This window comes from Diorhabda carinulata, chromosome 6 (genome assembly GCF_026250575.1).
Source record: "Diorhabda carinulata isolate Delta chromosome 6, icDioCari1.1, whole genome shotgun sequence".
In the NCBI taxonomy this organism is placed as follows: Eukaryota; Metazoa; Arthropoda; class Insecta; order Coleoptera; family Chrysomelidae; genus Diorhabda; species Diorhabda carinulata.
Window position 1 is genome coordinate 15961688 of NC_079465.1, and position 19864 is coordinate 15981551.

At 31.9% G+C, this 19864-nt stretch overlaps 3 protein-coding genes across 11 annotated transcripts in view; 2 read left to right on the forward strand and 1 right to left on the reverse strand.

Annotated features, from left to right (window-relative positions):
- Positions 1–786, reverse strand: part of LOC130895972 (mitochondrial Rho GTPase) — a 46033-nt gene extending 45247 nt beyond the window's left edge. For 2 of the 3 annotated variants that reach the window (XM_057803666.1, XM_057803669.1), the window contains exons 1-2: positions 453–786; positions 112–296 (exon numbers count right to left, since the gene is read on the reverse strand). In XM_057803666.1, coding sequence (XP_057659649.1) covers positions 112–280 — 169 coding nt within the window. In that variant the 5' untranslated portion in view covers positions 281–296; positions 453–786. The remainder of the gene's footprint in view (positions 1–111; positions 297–452) is intronic. The other variant, XM_057803667.1, reaches the window with a different exon arrangement.
- Positions 787–3880: 3094 nt separating this feature from the next.
- On the forward strand, positions 3881–9177 carry LOC130895973 (40S ribosomal protein S15Aa). The gene is made up of 3 exons (XM_057803670.1): positions 3881–3971; positions 4284–4584; positions 9047–9177. The coding sequence occupies exons 2-3, from the start codon at positions 4286–4288 to the stop codon at positions 9138–9140; spliced, it is 393 nt and encodes a 130-aa protein (XP_057659653.1). The 5' UTR covers positions 3881–3971; positions 4284–4285; the 3' UTR covers positions 9141–9177.
- A 5350-nt stretch (positions 9178–14527) lies between these two features.
- The window catches only part of LOC130895974 (protein sidekick), a 585707-nt gene continuing 580370 nt past the window's right edge, over positions 14528–19864 (forward strand). For 3 of the 7 annotated variants that reach the window (XM_057803671.1, XM_057803675.1, XM_057803676.1), the window contains exon 1: positions 14552–15011. In XM_057803671.1, coding sequence (XP_057659654.1) covers positions 14900–15011 — 112 coding nt within the window. In that variant the 5' untranslated portion in view covers positions 14552–14899. Of the gene's footprint in view, positions 15012–19864 lie in introns of all 7 variants that reach the window. The other 4 variants (XM_057803673.1, XM_057803674.1, XM_057803672.1 and 1 more) reach the window with 2 other exon arrangements.

Genomic DNA, 19864 nt, shown 5'->3' on the forward strand with positions numbered 1-19864 from the left:
AATTCAACTAAATCTTGTTAATATATTTTTAGAAATACGACATGAATTTGTATATCTGTAATATTTTTTGTTGGTATGAATAAATTAATACTAATTGAAGTTATTATTTACCTTGTTCTGGAGTGACATCGGCTGGTATAGTAATTTCTTCAGCTTTTGCAGGAACATTTTCAGGAAATTCTTCACTTACTAGTGATAAAATTAGAGAGGTTTTACCAACTCCATTATCTCCTACTAATAAAATTCGGACCGAACGTTTTTGAGGAGTTTTAACTACCATTTTATTTGGTAAAGGTCTACAAAACATTTTAAAAGTTAGGTTACAATTTTTCGCCTACAAAGTAAACATGGTTGATAAGGCGAGATAAATATAGGTGTCTATTATCTGTTCGTGGGAATAATGTGTGATTGTGTATATACTAGTAAATACGAAAAATGGTTGCGGTGCCTACCTGTTTCAATGAATAACTAAAATGAACTTTCCCACGGATTTAATACCGTTAACTGCATAATCCGTTTAAAATACCACATTGCACTATTATACAATAACAACAAAAACTTATTCTGTTTTATTAGATTCTATGAATTTCGCATTACCAATGTCAAAAACGAACGAGCGCGTGCCAAAATTTTGCACGTGACACTTGACGTATTTTAACTCAAAAATGAATATATGTTTAATATGTACACAAAATTCGCGCTGCGTTTATCTTATGAATTAACCTCCTACTTGGAAATTCAGATATAGTAAAAGAGCAGCACTACATTGGGCTCCCGCGCAGTTTGGTACTAAAATCGATTCCAAAAATAGAAAACTTAAAATAGACTTAATAAATTTAAAATATATTTTTGTTATAATTCATTATTTAATATATTCCTGATTTTAAATATCGATATAATAATTTGTATTTATTTTAATATATTTTTTCAGAACTATTGTTAGTTCTGAATTTTAACAAAAAAAAATTTTTATATTAGTAGACTTTAAGTCAAAATAAGTGACAAAACCATAGAGAGAGATCATCGCTAGCTCGATGGTTATAATAATTTGAGAACTATAGGAATAGGCACCGCTCTCTTAAAAATAAAATATCTTAAACTCCATGAAGTCACAATTGACTGTACTCAATTTTATTTGTTTTTGTTTTTTTTTTTCGGAGAATAGAATATATGGACTGGAATGAGTTAATTTCAAATTTTCATTTTTCAAATAAATACTGGCAAACAAAAACAACCGACAGATTGAGTGAAGAGAGATGAGATATTTGAGTAAATAACAATTCTATAAGTAATTTGAATAAATGTATTAATACTAAATTTAAGTAAATCCCATAATACAAAAATTTAAACCTAATTGAATTAGCGGGAAAACAAAACCGATAATGAATAGATGAATGAAAATTTAAGAAACTTAGCGGAATCGGTCGGCGACACATACGCTACAAATTCAACATGTTCTGTAGCGGACGCGGAAAGTGAGATTTGTTAAATCAACTGTGTTCTGTGATCAAACGTCAAGTTGTAACCTTTCCTAGGAGAAAAATGATTGAATTCGTTTATGAAGATAAGAAAAATTAATTGGAACTGCATGAATTATTCTCTATAATTTCGTTTTGAATTAAGATGACAATTTTTATATAAATACAAAAGTGGGTGAGTGATGAATACACTTCGCAATTCCTTAAGAAGGAGCTAGACAAAGTATCTCCACAATACCCTCTTTTTTCAATATATATCTGTCATTAGCTGACAGGACACAGAACACAAAAAAGGCTTGAGAGCTCAACATCAGGATTTTTATCACAGTATCTGTGCGTCCCATTCAATTTTCGATTCAAAACATGATCTACTTTTTTGTACATTAATTCTTCCAAGATATTTAATTAGTTTATAGTATATTCTAGATATTTAGCAATTGTTATTGAGCAGTTGTCAACGATTTACCTACTTGCGCAGATTTTGCACTGAAGTTTAAAAACAAAAAGCTATTCGGATGTTGATCTGTCGAAATCTATGAAAAATGCAAACGTCAATAAATATCAGACTGTTCATAAGAATTAATAGTAGACAACCTGTCGCTTTCCGTTTGCACAATTTGAGTACCCAGGGTGCATTCCACTCAGCACTCACGACTCCGATCTTTCCCGTTCAACTTAGTCCAGAGCGTTATAATCGTAAACACAAGTGGAAATGGCATAGGAGGCATTTTGAGCGTCGAGATAAATATTAACCGATGACAAAACAGAAAAAATAAAGCAAAAGCTTTAAGGGGTTATGTTATAATTTGTAAGTTATTGAATTTTTTTATGGAGCGGTTAACTGATTTACATTAAAGTAAAATCAAAATATCTTCTGGACGAAGAATGCTTCAAAAGTACTTATAACGTTCTGGACAAAGGAGAACGGGAAAGATTGTGGTCGTGATTGTCGTGAGTGATTAGTGGAATGCACTCGCGCCACATAAATGTTTGGGCGCCAAGAGTTTTGAAATGACGTTTCAAACCCAAAGTGTAAGATTGAGGTTATTTAGGCGTTTATTTCAAATTTATTTAGATTTACATTTGTGTTTTTAAAATTGATTAACAACAGTGGTATTCAAAACATTATTCTCTCACTTTATTGGATGCAGAAACGAACTTGGAATATGCATTATTACTTAATGAAGAAGAGTATAAAAGGCCCCAAGAAGATTATCTATAATAAAAAGTACAAATTTCTTTAATTTCTTATTTCTAAGAGCTTTTATATATGTTTATTATTCTAAATGTTCTTGATGTTTAGTCCCTTCTGTTTTAAAATTAGTTTTTCATAATTTTTTAAAAGAAAGATAAAAAATATTAAAAAAATTAATTTTAAAATAGAAGAGACTCAAAATCAATAATATTTAGAAGATTAAAACGTATAGTTATAAGTGCTTCCATAGTATTCCCAATTTGTATTCAATTAATTGTGTACCTTGTATTTCAGACACGGCAACAAATAAATAATTTGTGGCATGAAGTAAAGACTACAAGGTGCAGTATTGCGCACCAGCTGGGAAGCAACTAATGAGAATTCGCTCCCAAAACGACACGCCAATTTGGAAGCGAATTCTCATTGGCTCTTGAGAGATACGCAAAATGAGTCGAAAATGAGCCCTCGGGAAGAACACACTTTATAGTCTTTACATTATGATTTGTGGCATGTTTTAAAATTTGACACTTGACACAAAAACCGAAGTTTCTTCCAACAATTCTTGTATGCAACTCATGAGCGTTTCGTGCACAAAATGCTTGATAAATTAGAAACCAACTTTTACAAGGGAATACATAGTTTTTAAAGTCAAAAAAAAAAACATAAAAAATGAGGCAACTCGTCAGCTAATCCCATTTACCCACTGGTCTACCAAGGATTTTACCACCATATGACTACAATCCGAAGAACTATCAGTTTCCGAACAACAGTGAACGCGATCCGGGTTATTTCCCGAATTTTCATATCATGATCTGGTTAGCCCGATCATAGTTTCGGTAAAATCGTAAGAATATAAAATATGTCACAGACGAGAATCTACACTTATATTATTTATACAGTTGATAAAATATACGATCATAGGTAAAACGCCAGATTGTCATCAGTTTCAGCCACGTGATGATTACACATATTATAATTATATCCATATCTAAACTACAGTATACCAATTTGAAAATTTTTGTAGATATTAACATCTCAGAAAAAAATCGTCTTCCTTGGCATTTATTAATCACGCCATGGAGACTAGATAACCGAAAATGTAAAATAATTTTGACAAACGGATAACCAAGACATATATCAGCTGTAGTTCATATGGGAATAAGTGTCATCGAGATAGAAAAAGAAGACTATTTTGACATATGTCAGTATCCTCTGGCGGTCATTTTCCATACTACTTCTTTTTTAATCGTGTTCGGTGAAGGTGAAGTGTTCATCTGTAAACACTAAATAAATCCTAGGTAATTGTCCATAATATTTGTCATCGTTTTATAAAACACCATAATTTGTATATTTCAAGTAACGCACCAGTATATTTTATACAAATTTATGTTACATTAACATTAAATGTAGAGAAAAATGTAAACAAAATTTGGATACCTAAGATCATAGTATGTGCCCTCACAACTACTCTTAAGTATAAATATTTTAAAAGTTTTTATGTATGTAAATCAACTCGATATTTTCTACAATTACTACCAAAACAAAAAAATGTTTTCATGAGTATAACCTCAAATTTTCCACGATTCCTTGTAAATAATTATATTTTTTAGCCATGGTACGAATGAACGTATTGAGCGATGCTCTGAAATCTATTAATAATGCTGAAAAACGGGGAAAGAGGCAGGTTCTCATCAGGCCATCATCAAAAGTAGTTGTAAAGTTTTTAACAGTAATGATGAAACATGGTTACATTGGAGAATTCGAAATTGTAGATGACCATAGGAGTGGAAAAATAGTAGTTAATCTGACTGGAAGATTAAATAAATGTGGAGTGATTTCACCCAGATTTGATGTGCCTATTACACATATTGAAAAGTGGACAAATAACTTACTTCCTTCTCGTCAATTTGGGTAAGTATTTAATGAAATGTATGAATTAATTTTTACTTAGACTTATCCTGTGAAGTGACCTTTAGTGAAAAACGATATTTTTTAGTTCCAAATTGCATTTATCACACACTTCCTAAATCGATCAATATGAGGGAAAATATTTGTTTTTGACTGAAACTAAATGGAATTAGATATTTTTGAATTAAAATGTTGACAGGAAGTTGGAAGTTTTTCATAGGTATAACATATACTGTTTGTTTTGACACAATTTTATCATTACAGTTGTGGAAAATAGTATTATGTATGTTTTTATCATGAAATGTTTATGCACATATCTTACTTATTTAAATTTATTCACGGATTTTTACCACAAATATTAAAAAATAAACTGCATATTTGAGAAAAAAAGTCAATACAGGAGACATATAATTATAATAAGCAACATAATTTTATCACCAAAAATTGAAGTCTAAGTAGATAAAACATTCATAAATATGCGTTTTTGTGTATATTTCACCATTCTGAATAGAAGACCTAAAAATAGAGAAAAGTTAATTATTACAAAGTTGACCTAATTGAAAAACAATTAACCAAAAATTATAATGTAGAAAGCATACTGAGAGACTGCCAAAATGAGTTGAAACCAAAGCAATCCACAATCAACGTAATCCACATAATAGACCAAATAATACAAAAAACGTGGGAATAAAATATAGAGAGCTACACATAATCTTTATAGATTTTAAAAGTGTATTTGGCTCAATAACAATAACAAACCTTATACAAGCAGTAGCATACACAGATGATGCAACAATATTAGTTAATACAAAAGAAGAACTTATAAAGGCAACAAACAAGACTAAAGAGGAATAGACCACCTGAGGACACAGAAATGCGTATTTGAAACTGTATCATCGTTCAATTATCTAGAAATAACAAATGGACACATGTCTAAAGAAAGAATAACAAGGAACATTAATAAGACCAGTGACATGGAGATAGAAGATTAAAGAAAAATAAAGAAATAGGAGTACTGAGAGGAGAAAATGTAAGGAGGTGTATAAAAGCACAAAGATTAAATTAGACAGGAAACATCATCAGAAGGAAACCTATAGAAGTGGTGAGGAGGATAACACAATGGATACCTCTAAGGTCAAGAGGCAGAGACAGACCAAGAAATACCTGGAGAAAGCAAATTGAAGAAGATACTAGAATCATCCTAGAAATAGTATACTGGAAAGCCAAATACAAAAACAGAAAAGAATGGAGGAAGCTAACAAACAAAGCTAGGACTAACAAAAAACTATAACAAAAGAACAAGGGGACTAATGCACTCCAATAAAGGGATATGTAGGCACCCCAAGCTCTAGCCATAATCCAAGAGATAAAACTGCACGATAATGATGACTGGCTTATTACTAAAAGAGATATAAGGAGTAAAGGCAGTTCAAAAATGAGTATTTATACAATAAGTGCTGGATGATTATAAATATGTAACTTATATGCTTTTTAAATTTGTGCTACTGATAATTGGCTAACTTCACTCAATATTATTAGATACCTGCTTCATAGAGATTATAGTATTTTCTTGAAAAGTGAGTAGTACACCCATTTTTCAACTATATATATACAATATTTTCAATATCTAAGAGTGCTGAATTTTAAAAAATTATAATGTATACAAGTTATCCAATGATCAAGACATGGCATTCCAATTTTGTTTCTTTTAATTGGTAAAAAGAAAAATTTGATAGTTGACCATTTTGTCCACCTTATAAAAATAGTCAACAGAATCAATGATGATCCATTAATTATATACTCCATACAAGGGTTATTTCAAAAGTTTCTGATTTAACAAAGAAACAAGACATTTTTTAGATATATATATTCATTTTTATTTTTCAATGTAGTTTCTTTTCACTCTTTACACTTAGTCCAGTGATGCTCTAACCTTTTTAATATTTCCAAATAATCGTTTCTATCTAGGCATTTACATATGTGATAACATCATAGTCTGTTCAAAATTTCTCTCCTACAATACCGTCGTCGCATATTTTGGTCGTCCGAACGCTCTTCATCAGTGAAGCTGATACAGCCATGTTTAAAATAAACTGCCAAAAGTTTTCTGGTTGTAAATGATGGTACAGAGTCTCTATACACAGCATCTAACTTTTTCATTTGCAGAAGCATATTGTCTGTCCAAAAACAAACATTTAATGACAGCTCAATACTTATTTTTTTCTATTTTCAAAACATCTTCACAATGACTCACTTGTATGATTGTTGAACAGAAACTAAGCATCCAAAATGGCTGAAATGTTAGTGAGAATCCCTCAAATCATGTGTAAATATGTTCCCAAACTTATTTGATCTCCAGGTTGAGGTTGGAAACTAATGTTTTGATAAGATATGTTAATGTTTTGAATTGATCATTCAAAATACTGCTGCTCGTAATAAAAAGATATATTGAATTCTTCTTTCTTAAAGCCATTTCAAGTTTTATTTGATTAAATTCGAATTCCATATTATCATCTTGTGAATTTATTTTGGAAATTACATTTAATTCAACTCATTTTGCAGCTCATTAATTTCTCTATAACTCCATCAGATCTCAGTATTACAGATCATTGATAACCATTGAAATGTAAATATTTCAGTGTACCAGACAAATTTGTCAACATTAAAATCAAATCAGTTGTGCCCATCAGTACTTTGAATTTTAATACAAATTAGGGATTTACTGGTTACCTTTGTGTATAGTCTATTGTTTTAATGAGAGAGTAATAAAAAGATGAAGCGTTCGGAATCCATAGGTGTATCACTTCTTTTAGTAAACAATTGAAATATTTTTTCATATGAAATAATATTTATATAAATATAATTAATGTATTTAGTGTATACTTATATTTTCACGTAATTAACCTGCTTATAACTTCCAAAGAGCTGAAGGTAAAAAAGTTAAATTTTTTCTATAGGGCATGAAGAACATTGTGTCATATTGGTTATATAGGTATAAGGGTTTGAACTTCTATTTTTAATCAAGTGTATATCGTGAAGAATAATTTTAATATAAAAACTCAGCAGCTTAACTAGAGCTACTTCTTACAAATCCAAATCAAAATCGTAATCAGAATATAAACCCTCATAACCAATATTTACATGAGTGGCTTGTTAATGTCATTAGTAATATTGGCGAACTTCCTCATTTTTTTTTTTTTTTAATCATATGATTAACTGCCTTTTCCCAGTTTTCAGGGTTTGTATTATTTACAGCCTCCAAAAATGACTGTTTAACATCACTTATTTTGAAAGAAGTATTTTTTACACTAAGCTTCTTTATCTATGTCTACACCACTTCAATCGGGATTAGTTCACAATGATGGAGATCCAACCACATTTAAAGATTTTCTGCATTTTCATATTTTTTTAATTTCTTTTTATCAAATTTTTTTCTCATATAACAGGGATAGAAATTGATATTCTTTGGAATCGGCCAATTCTATAAATCTCCTTTTAACCCCTTGGTTGTGGACAATTTTTGTAAAAGTCTCTAGTGATAATTTCCATTATCTATTACTTTAACATAGTTCTGAGGAAGATCTATCATTTGTCATCAGTATTTATGTCTGTCGACATGGTTATCATCGGAGCGAGTAGATTTAAAAGTCAATAAACTACCTTTAACAAAACTGTTTAAACTGTCGATGTGTAATATTATCAGTCTACGTCCCTATCCTGTAGATTAATTATTCAAAAACCCTGTCTTAGTAATAGTTTCATTTTGTCAAAATTTTGGTGTATGTCCCCCTTTATACTCCTTAGGTTATTTCATCTATATAACAATATCTTTTCATTCTATTAAAATAGACTTTCTGGAATACTTTTTATAGCAACAACCTATTTCTTTTAAAATTTTCCAAAGTGTGCTTAGACTCAGTACTGGGTAATCCTTATCATCTTTAACTGTGACAAGAACTTTGCCTACTGTCGGAAATTACATTCTTTCTAAAATAAGCGTGTACTTTCCTTCGAAATTTTTTTTTCAAATGATTGTCAGCCTGAAACGCCACATTTCTCTATTTTAATAGCTTTGTTAATCTTAGATTCCCAACACTAAGCGTATTACTAAGTAATTCCACTATGACAGCATCACTTTTACATAAATGTTTATCAGTGGTTTAAAAAAATTGAATTCCAATGTTTTTTTACTATTTGTTAAAGGACCAATTCTTTGGAGTTTTACGCTGCCCTTCAAAATTTTTCATAATCTCCCTAGAATCCATAATCGATTAAACACTGCACCTTGCAACTGAACCAAACTATTAAGTACACACAATTTGGACCTCCTTATCATATGGAAAAACCTAAAATCGAATATTCTTAATATAATTAAGTTTTATTACTCTCTCATATCTAAAAATAGACTATAATTGGTGTTTTTATTTCAATAATGTTAGGTATTAATTATATAATGTTGTTACAGTTATGTTGTATTGACCACCAGTGGGGGTATTATGGATCACGAAGAAGCCAGAAGGAAACATCTGGGAGGGAAAATTCTTGGATTTTTCTTCTAAAATTAGATTTATAATTTAATAAATTTTGTTTATACAACATGTGATTTTTCGTTATTTGACACCCAAGAAATTTTTGTAAATTGGTAGAACTATCCAATTTTTTAAGGACATCGGTAACTGTGTATATGACTTAATCGTACTAGAATCAACTAACAAAGAGTGATTATTAGTATAAATAATTAAGCATTTATAGTTTATGTTTTTTAAGTTGGTACACTAATTAGTTTTTTACTTTTTGTTGGGTTTTTCATATTTTCTACATTCTTTTAACTGATTGTAGTATCTTTGAATACGTTGTATTCATCAGAGAATTCGGAAAATGATTAAAATTTATACTCAGATCACAATGTGGATAAATTTATCCGCCTAATTTCAGCCATTGAACTCGAGCTCTCGTTTCAGCGCCATCTCTTGATTCATGACCACTACTAAACGTACATGAAACAACAGTTTCTTTTCTGCGTTTAATGGCATATTTCAAATTAAAATTTGATATCTAAATCTTTCGAAACAATCCAATGGAGTAGTATCAACCAAAACGATCACGATCATATTGGTTGATACTACAATTCCATTGATTTGTTTCGAAAAATAAGTGGACGAAAGTCTCAAAACATACTCTCATTTTTAATGATGGAGAGAATGGGGCTTCAGAAATGAAACAAAAAATAATGAGACAATCGGCAGTTTTTTATTACATTCGAAAAAATACAAAATAAACATATAGATAAATACATTTACATACAGAGTATCATAGACTTACACTTCTAGAGAATGTGATGTTTATTGAGGCGACAGTGCCCCGATAAAACTTCTGTTGGTATTTGTAGATTGTTCTTATTAAGGTTTATTCATTAAGTTAATCTTCTCTGGTTATAGTTTCCCAGAAGAGTCTGCCTGTCTCAGCCCTTGTAGTTTGTCCCAATAATTGGTTTTGCTTCTAATCTATCTTCTTTTCCATTCTTTCCGATCCCATGAAGGGCTTATCTGCCTCCGTTTTAGCGACCTTATATTTCATTTCTCTTCACTCTGGTGTGTTGAACCGAACACATTATTCAATTGCATAGGTTACTGCTTGAAAAATGCTTGGTGTGTTGCCCAGACTTTCAGATTGTTTGGTTCTGGGTTCGAACACTCCTACTCCAGTTCTGTCTACTTACTTTTAAAGAAAGTTATGGAAAAAAGGGCTTTTTATATATTTATTTCTCACTTTTTTTGATGAATTAGATCAGAGGCTTCCAAACTTTTTTTAGCCTCGGCTCCCTTTCAGTACAAACATGGCATGGTGGCGCACCTAGAATAATTTACCTGTTTTGCATTGCATTACATTATACTTTTAATTTCTCTCATAGTTAATTGTCAATATATTCTAATATAACATAACATATTAAATAAGATTGTTACTATTTTTATAGCAACACACAATTCTGGATTTCAAACTTGTCTCACGGATTGTTCAGTTTCTCACAAAAGTTTACTAGGTTTACCTTCTTTTTACAGAGGTCAAGAAATAACATTTAACAACATACAAAAGTTGTAATAATACATGATTTACTGCCAAAAAATCTACTTGAAACAAACATTAGGAAAACACAACTCAGTTTTTTTAAAGGAATTCTAAAACATAACTGAACTTAAATGAAGTGCCACCTTGCAAAAAATTATACAGATAATAACAAAGTCCATATGTTTTTGTTTTGCTTGTTTGTCTTTTATAAGTTCATTGTATCTGTGAATAAATTTTGATGGAGCCACTCGAATTACTTTTTCAATGCTTAGCTTTGCTCTATACTTGGATTTCATCACTGCAACAGCAGAAAAACTACATTCGCAAAGGTAAGAACTGGCAAACGGAATCACAACACGCAAAACCTTCTTGCTCAACACTGGAAACTCGTTATCAGTACCACTCCAAAACTCAAACGGATTGGGACTGAAATTTTAATTTCAGTGACAAGTCCGTTGAAATGTCAATCAGATGTTCTGCTTCTCCATAACTGAAGTGTTCAGGGATTTCAGTTTAAAAAGGGTCGTTTACCCACTGCTGCGCTTTGATTTAATCTTTTGGCGTAGTCTTCAAAATAACTTTGAATTAAGGTGCGGATCAAATTCTGGTCGATGTTATCCCATTCTTGCAACAGCAATCTTATCAGCTTCTGGGCAGTTCTTGGTGCTGATATGTGCCCGCGGATCAGTCGTCCCAGACATATTCTAAGGGATTCATGTCTGAGCTGCAGTCAAACCTCCTAATTTCTACCTCATCCAGATACTCCCTGACAATTCTGGCTGTATGTGGTCTCGCATTATCTGAGGCAAAAACGCGACTCATTTGAGAACTATACCCAACTCCAGTCATCATCATTCCAACGAACTTGATTTCTGACAAATGTCAATCTGGCTGTCCGGTGTTGGCGTTGCAACGGGGGACCTGTAGCCATTCTTCTGCATGACAGTCCAGAAGCATGAAGTTTTCTTCTAACGGTCCATTCACTAACGTTGACATTTATCACTTTTTCCTACTGATTTCGTAGGGAAACCGCAGTAGCTCTCCTATTCCATAAAATTGTGTACACCAAAAAACGGTCATCTCGTTGAGTGGTAACTGTTTTTCGCCCAGACCCTGGTCTTCTAGTGATCAGGCCAGTCTTCAGGAAGCACTGGTACACCCTTTCCACACCACAAAATCTAGCACCAACAATTCTTGCAGTTTCACGTTGCCCCCGTCTATCTTGTAACAGCGCAACAATTCTTGCCACAACAATCGGATCTAAAGGCATTATGGGCCTGTTAAATCACTAACTACACTTTGCAATCGTTAGGTTTTATACAAATAATCAGCAGTAAACTGGAAACAGGCAAGGGAAATGTGAATGTTCAATTAGCGCTAGGGCACATTTTTCATCAAAGTTGTACACTAATACATCGAATGACAGCTGTCAAGTCTCGGAAATTCTTATCAATATTGACGCTAAAATTATTCGCAATTTTTGAAGTGACCTCAATTTTGTGTGTATTTTCTATTATATTTTAAATACGCTGTTTTTTAAATTGCTTAATTTTTCTAAGAAATGAAACATATAAACGGTAAACGACTGTCGATTATGTTAACGGTAAATCGAAATGTAACAGAATAATATTGATGACCTTTTCGAATCGGTCTTCAACGGCTTTTAAAATTCTTCCTCACAGATTGTTATTATTGCAGTGCATTCAATCATCTTCTCCTCTTTTACCTCCCTCTTCTTTTTCTACTTCTTACCTCTTCTTCAACATCTCTTTAATACGCGTTAAACATATTACTCTTCGAGCTTTTATAAAACTTGTTACCAATTAATATATTTTCCTCGATATTCTCTTTTCCCATATAACCAGTTTTGTTTCTTTAGCCTTTGTTAAAACCAATGTTTCACTTCCATATGTTACTGTTGCTGTATTATTCTTATTTTGGCTGCCTTAGATAACTCCTAGATCTTATTAACTTTCTTAATTATCATGACCTCACTTCCTTTTGCTAATCTTTGCTAATACACTCGTTTTTATTTGTGAGAGTTGCTCCCAACTATGCGAGTTCACAAACTTTTTCTGTCCTTTTCGATGTTAATCCCTATAACTTTTTTTCTACCAACCATATTCTGGCTTAGCATCATATAATTGGTTTCCATTTTCTTCTTTGTTCTGGTTATCAAAGTTAAATCTGCATATTTAATTATTTGCTGCTTATTGTGGTAAATAATCCTTGTTGTTTATACCTCGATGTCTCGTAAATTTTTTTTCAACGCTAGATTAAAGTAAGTTGCTGTCTGTTTCAATTAATGGCCAATGGCCAAAAGCGCTCTCATCACATTTCTCAACATCCTTCTCGCAAAGCGGGCTCGGCAGAGATGGATGGATGGATGGAGACGCCTGGCATGAGACAAGCGAAGACCCATATAGATGGACCCTGCTCGTCTCTCACCAAACAACTGCTCCAGCTAAATAGGCGCGAAATAAGACTCCTAACCGGACACTGCCATTTAAGACGTCACCTTCACACCATGGGCATCACCTGCACTCACACGGGCGCGGTTCAAACAGCTAGGCAAACCCCACAACCTGTCTAACGACATTAAAGGGTTCAAGCCAAAGCGCCTGATCGGCTTCTCACTCAAAGGACATTGGAATCTGGTAACGTCAAGTGGGGCACGATGAGCCTATGTGCACAACGACTTCACGGCCGCCCACACCTACGAATTATGAACTTATGAACCCTAAATTTCTATCTCTTAGAATCCACTGTGTAAGTTGTTTAATGTCATAATTTTTTCCTTATTCCTAGAAACCTCAAGGCAAGAAATTTTATTTCTGTCTGTTATGCCATAAGATTGCTAAAAATTTATAAACATAACATGTAGGCCTATATTTCGCAGATAGTTTTTACCTATTTGGCTCCCAATAAATATAAAAAAATAATTTCGTTTTTATGAATACTTCAATGTTTAAAAAAATTAAAGTTAAATCACCGAAAATTCTATTTATGAATGAAGGTGTCGAGCTTAGAATCACACTGTGTACAAAAGAAAATAATTAGAAGTCAATCGAGTCCAAAGATATTGTCCTAAATTCTGAAACTCAGTCGGAACTGATTTTTTTCTTTAACAGAAGTTATAGAGCTTCAAAAAAATCATACGGTTCGTTTCTAACTCAGTTATATAAACGTTATTTTTAATAACAATAATATTTGATATCTCTGAAAAGAAATCATATACCGAACTTTGTCCCTAAATTGGTACACCCTACCCTGTACATCTCTTTTTTATTGTTAAAAACAAGTTATTCGATAGTAAATTTATGTAAATTCCGTAACAAACAACGGATTCGAAATAAATACAACAAATATTGTTCGTATTCAATATTGAACGTTTGTTCAGTCGATCAAAAGAAGGCGATATATGTGAATACTAAAAAGCGAGGATATAATGTTTTATGTGGAAAAAAAATAAACACCTATTTAATATTTTGTGGGCACATTGAAAAATACTTCATAATTTACTTATACAGGTCGATTATAATTAAGTTTAAATAGCAAGAATTTACATTTTCATAATTGAATGAGGAGGAGGAAAAAAGCAGCAGAAATAAATAAAACTGCATATTCTTTTCTATTTACAATTCTTAAATAGTATATACGTAGAAAAGTTTATCCAAACGACTCATGTTACTTAGGAAAAATTCCTAAATACCGGCCCTGTCGCTTTAATTCACATCAGTTGTAAACCATCTCTCTAATTCTCCATATTCTTTACCTGTTCGACAGATGTCTCCACTGCGCACGAATATTTAATCAAGTTGTTGTTCATACCTTAGAAACTGTTTAGCGCATGCGTTAAAAGTTTTAACAGAAAACATGCACTTCACAAAGTTGCATTCGCGGCTGGATTACGAGCACAGTTATTCGGGCGTGTACGCGGACGCTCTTTGGCCATGATTTTAAACACGAAAAAATCTAATAAAAGTATAATTAATGTATTTATTCGTCCCTGAGAAATGTGAATCTTCTAAATTATGTGAAAATGAAGAACATGTTGTGAATTCATTTGGTTTTAGTGTAAAATCCGGCATTCCAAGTATCCACAGGTGTCATTGTCATTTGAAAACTTTTTCAAGAGTTTTAAAGTATCGTGGTTATAATAAATAACGAGTTAAGTGGTGTATACTTGGGTTTTATATCATGAATTGTGAGTTTAAAGTATTGTGAACAGTTTTTAAGTGAAGTTTTGAACATGGTAAAGGGTTTCCAAAGAATGTATAACATGGGAGTCCAGGAACGGAAGTCCCACATTAGATTTTTTTACTGGTGTTTCTTCGTTTTTATACTGCCATTAACAATAGCAGGTAAATTGAGAATCTATTATTATAAGATGTTGATGTATTTAAATATGTTTTTGATTCTAAATATGATATGTAGTGAAATACTTGATCGAAATAATTGCTTGGAGTAAAATTGCATAACTTCTTACACTCTTATACATTCCAATCAACTTAGTATACGTTTTGAACAGAAAGGACAGTGAATGTTTACTGATTGGATACTTTTTACATGTATAATAAAAAACGTAAACATTATTTTAGTACGGGGGTGGAGTGTAGAATTTAATAAGTAAAGATGAACTAAAATGAAACTAATTTAGAAACATTTTTTTGATGTCTAATTTATTGGAACTACGAAAAGAAAAATCAACAAAAGTAATTTGCTGACTTTAGATATTACTTTTTTATTAATACTTTTGTCATTGTTTTTCATATTTTATTTTTGTATTAAAAACATTCCTTTTGACTATTAGTTCTCGCTAACTAGTTGTTTGAAGGTCGTGTGAACATTATCGCGCCACATTTTGAGTATTTTTTCAAAAATTGATTTCGTCGATAATTCACTGGAAAATTTCAGATTTAGCTCATTTCTCAGTGAAAAATGCAGTAATATGAAACTTTTTTTGAAATCCTCTCGACACTTCTAATCAAAGATTTATTGTTCTTTTTATTATTGCAAAAGTTTCTTAGCGGTGAACTGTCGCAATCAATATTTACATTAATATTATACTTAATAAAGTTTCCTCACAACATTTTTGTAACACTCTACAGAATAAAGTAAATTTTTTATTTCTTTATATTTTTATTTAGTACTTAAGTACATATTACATATAAAATAAGAGATTTACATAACCTAACCTAACCTATTTAAAAATCTATCAACTTTCCCTCTATTGGGTTATTTTATGACTCGACCTACCTGCACTTCTTAGCGCCGAAAATACATGTCGGATTGTCTACCCTTCTTGGTCAGACAGGTAAAGAAGGATGGTTAGCGCCCAAATTACACGCGCCGTCACGAACGATTATGAATCAAAAACCTAAAAATGAGAAAAATTATTTGACTATTACAAAATTCACCTAATCAAAAAATAAATAACCAAAAATTGTAATGCTAGCATTTTTTGTAACGCCAAAAAAGTCATACGTTCGTTTTGAAATCTAAGCTCCAAAATTTTTTTAAATTTTCTTACTTTATTGTAAAAAATACTTAATAAGTATTCTATTAGCAAAAAATTGTGATGTTCGTTCGTCTTGAAATTTGAAATCGAAGCCCCAAAATTTTCAATCACAATCTCAATTTTTTATTAATAGATTACATTGGCAATAGTTGAAGAAAATTTGGAAAAATTTTACGGCTCGATTTCAAAACGAATGTAATTGCGTCAGCGCTCAGTTGTGAAATATGTCTTCTTCTTCTTCTCCCTACTCCACTTTAGGCAGATTGTCTGTTCATTCTTCGCAGCGTGCCTATTGCCTCAATTGATGGTAAGGTTATCACTCCATCTTTTTCGTGACCTTCCCATACTTCTTCTCCCCAGTGGTGAGTTGTCTCGTGCTATCCTTTTTCCTCGCTCATTCTACTTATGTGCTCATCCCATTCGCACTTTTTGCTCAGTACTACCATTCGTTAATTTTCCACTCTGCATTTTTGCCTTATGTCGGCGCTACGTTCCCTGTCTAGGAGCGTTTTACCTGTAATTTGTCGTAGGACTTTCGTTTCGCTTGTTTCCAGGAGCCTTTTTATTTCTGCTTTATCAGGCCGAGTTTCTGCTGTGTAGGTCATTGGGTCTGATTACAGTTTTGTAGGTTCTGGCCTCAATACTTATGTATTTGTTTTTCCATATAGTGTCGTTCGTCTGTCTCAATATCACTATATCCGGATAGTTCTATAGTGTCATGTATTTAAAGCTTTTGATATGCTGTATTTGTGATTGGTCTAATTTTATCTTATATTTCTTCTCCTTTCGACTTATTATCATCATCTTAAGTTTTGTGTTCATTTATTTTCTTCCTTCCTTCAATCTTACTTGGGATTGATCAGAACGCCTAGAAACTTATTAGTAATAATAAACTCAAGGACGCTATCAAAATTTTTGTTATTGAAAATGTCTATTTTGATCGAACTAGAACTATCTAAAGCATTTCTCAAAGTTCCATGCCAAACGACAAACCTTCATCGTCGCTGGTTCCTGGGCTATTATTTCTATTTTGCTTTGGTCAAAATGTCTTGTAAGTTGACCACAATATTCACCTAGTGAAATGAATTAAATGATATTATATTAATGTAAACAACCATTCAGACTACATGTGTGTATAAAATATGATAGGTAATCATAAACAAACACACGGATTTGTAACATACGAAGTAAATATTGGATAAATATGGATTGATAAGTATCTAGGTTATTCATTCCTGATAATAATATACACAAATGAATCGAAACATATAGAAAGAGCTTTTCCTAGTATGTTCCTTAAGTGGCATCTATTGATCCTATTTGGAGCGTATCAAAAATTTTTTGAATGTCTCACAAGTTTCGCAAAACGTATTTATCCCCATGACGTCTCGCAATATGTTGGCCTTACTGAAATGTTTAAACTACATACAAAATTTTTGAATTTCAAATAATTTTTTTCTCTATAAATATTGATCAAAGAATAAAAAAAAACGTCTTCTGTCATTGCCTGATTTTTGGATATGGTACTTAAGAAAAGATTTCATCTGGATTAATTAAGGCAATAGAAACATAAAATCTTTCAATTCTGGTCTAGATTAGATAAAAATATTATATTTAATGAACGCATTATATGACGTTACGCAATATGGCGGCATTACTGAAATGTTTAAACTACCTACAAGATTTTTGAATTTCAAATAATTTTTTTATTTATAAATATTAATCAGAAAAATTAAAAAAAAAACTATAATGAAAGTAGTATATAAACTATTCAAAACTATTTTTTTCTCAAACTATGCTTAAGTACTCTATTGAAAGTTCAGTGGATAATGCAATAGCAACTGTACCTTTTTTTTATTACTATTAGTATTATTTGTTATGAAAAATTTGACTTCTTGTTGAAATGAAGACTATAGAAAAATTTTAAAATCGTCTTCTGTCATTGCCTGATTTCTGATTATGGTACTACAGAAACTACCTACAAACTTTTTGAATTTTCAATAATTTTTTTCTCTAAAAATTAATCAATGAATTAAAAAAAATATAATAAAAGTTGTATATAAACTGCCCAAAAATTATTTTTTTTTCAAACCATGGAAGTATCTATTCTATTTTTAAAATTCCCAAACAGGATCAAAATCCTATATAAAGTTGGCCCAAGTAAAACAAATAGACTAAAAATTTATCATTAATAAGTAGGTTTTTTGGATTTCATTTAGGTACACAAATCAACCATTAGGTGTATTTATAGTTTTTTTAAAAATTCAAAAAAAAATATCTACCAGGTTTTTAAAACTTGGTGATTCCTATCTAAATGAAAATAATGTTGTGCAAGGACAACAGCTTCTTCTTAAAAAATATCCCATATTTAACATTCAACCATCAACAATTCCTTGAATGACTTTTTTTTTCGACGACCTCACTAGAAGTGGTGGATCTTGATGAGACGGGTGCTTGTTTCAATATCACAGCTTCCTATACGTTTTTTCCATTGATCGAAGCAGTGCTGGAAGTCTTCTTTGGTGAGCGCCTTTAGGAGCTCTGCCGTTTTTGCTTTACCGCTTCCATCGACACCTTTCAAAGCAGATCTTTTTCTAACCTTTCAAGGAAATCTGATCAGACCCGTTGACGCAAAAACTTTTGGTCAGGAGTCAGATTTTTTGGCACCAACTTCGTACCTAAACCATTTCTTTATCGGCGTGTACAATCTCGGCATCTTCAGTGCTCTCACGGCTCTCACTAAAGCGCTTACACCACTCAAAAAACGAGTTTTTTTCAATTTAACGAGAAATTTGAGATTTTCGTCACACATGGTTTTCGGCGCTAGAAAAAAACACGTTTTTTTCAAATCGCTACTGCACAAATACTATAATAGTGACGGAAACTTGTTTTGGGACGTGCATAGACAAGATGTCTAGATACCCAACGCACTACTCGATTTTTACCCCACCCGTCTAGGGTGCCCTCGTTACTTATTAGCCAGACTTCGTATTTAATTTCTTTTAGAAAACAAATTCGGTATGAACCAAAGGTTAAAGGTTTTTGATATTTATTTAACTTTTGTTGTAACCAATGCAATATTTATTGGTAAAAATCTGAAAAGCACGGTAGCCCTATTTGTTAGTCTACCATTTTGATATCGGTATCGATTTCAATCTTAATATTAGAGTCTTATTAAGTCTTATTAATTCTAAGCCCAGGAGCCGATTTTTTTTAATAGTCTGCTGTACATAAATCTCTAATGATAGTCTGGTCAAATGACACAAAATTACAAATAAGTATGAAGATAACAAAAAGAAATTATCACTTATCCAAACAGAGAAAGAATTTTATCACAAATCATGCGCAAGAGCAAAGAAAGGCTATAAAGACTTATTTCATGATACGAAGATGATCCGAGAGGTACCTGGCCTCACCTAGAGATAGCGGTAGTTGCTTGAAATATTGTGTAGCAGTGTTTAAACGACACCGCATGACCTGCGATGACCAGCACCGAAGAAAAATTTACAATGAGGTCCTGGATGATAGATTAATGAAAGTGCGCGAGCTATCAGGCATAGTAGGCATTTCAAAAAGTGCTGTACATTGCAGATTCACTGAAAATTTGAACATGAGAAAGCTGGATGAAAAGTGGGTCCATCACTTCACACCCAAAACAACAAAACAATCAAAACAATGGACTGAAAAAGGATAATC

What these genes read in the sequence shown, in the direction of transcription:
- LOC130895973 (XM_057803670.1), top strand. Translation starts at nt 4,286, where the DNA reads ATGGTACGAATGAACGTATTGAGCGATGCTCTGAAATCTATTAATAAT. An exon ending in CTTCCTTCTCGTCAATTTGG is followed by an intron (nt 4,585 to 9,046) that starts GTAAGTATTTAA and finishes ATGTTGTTACAG; the next exon opens with TTATGTTGTATTGACCACCA.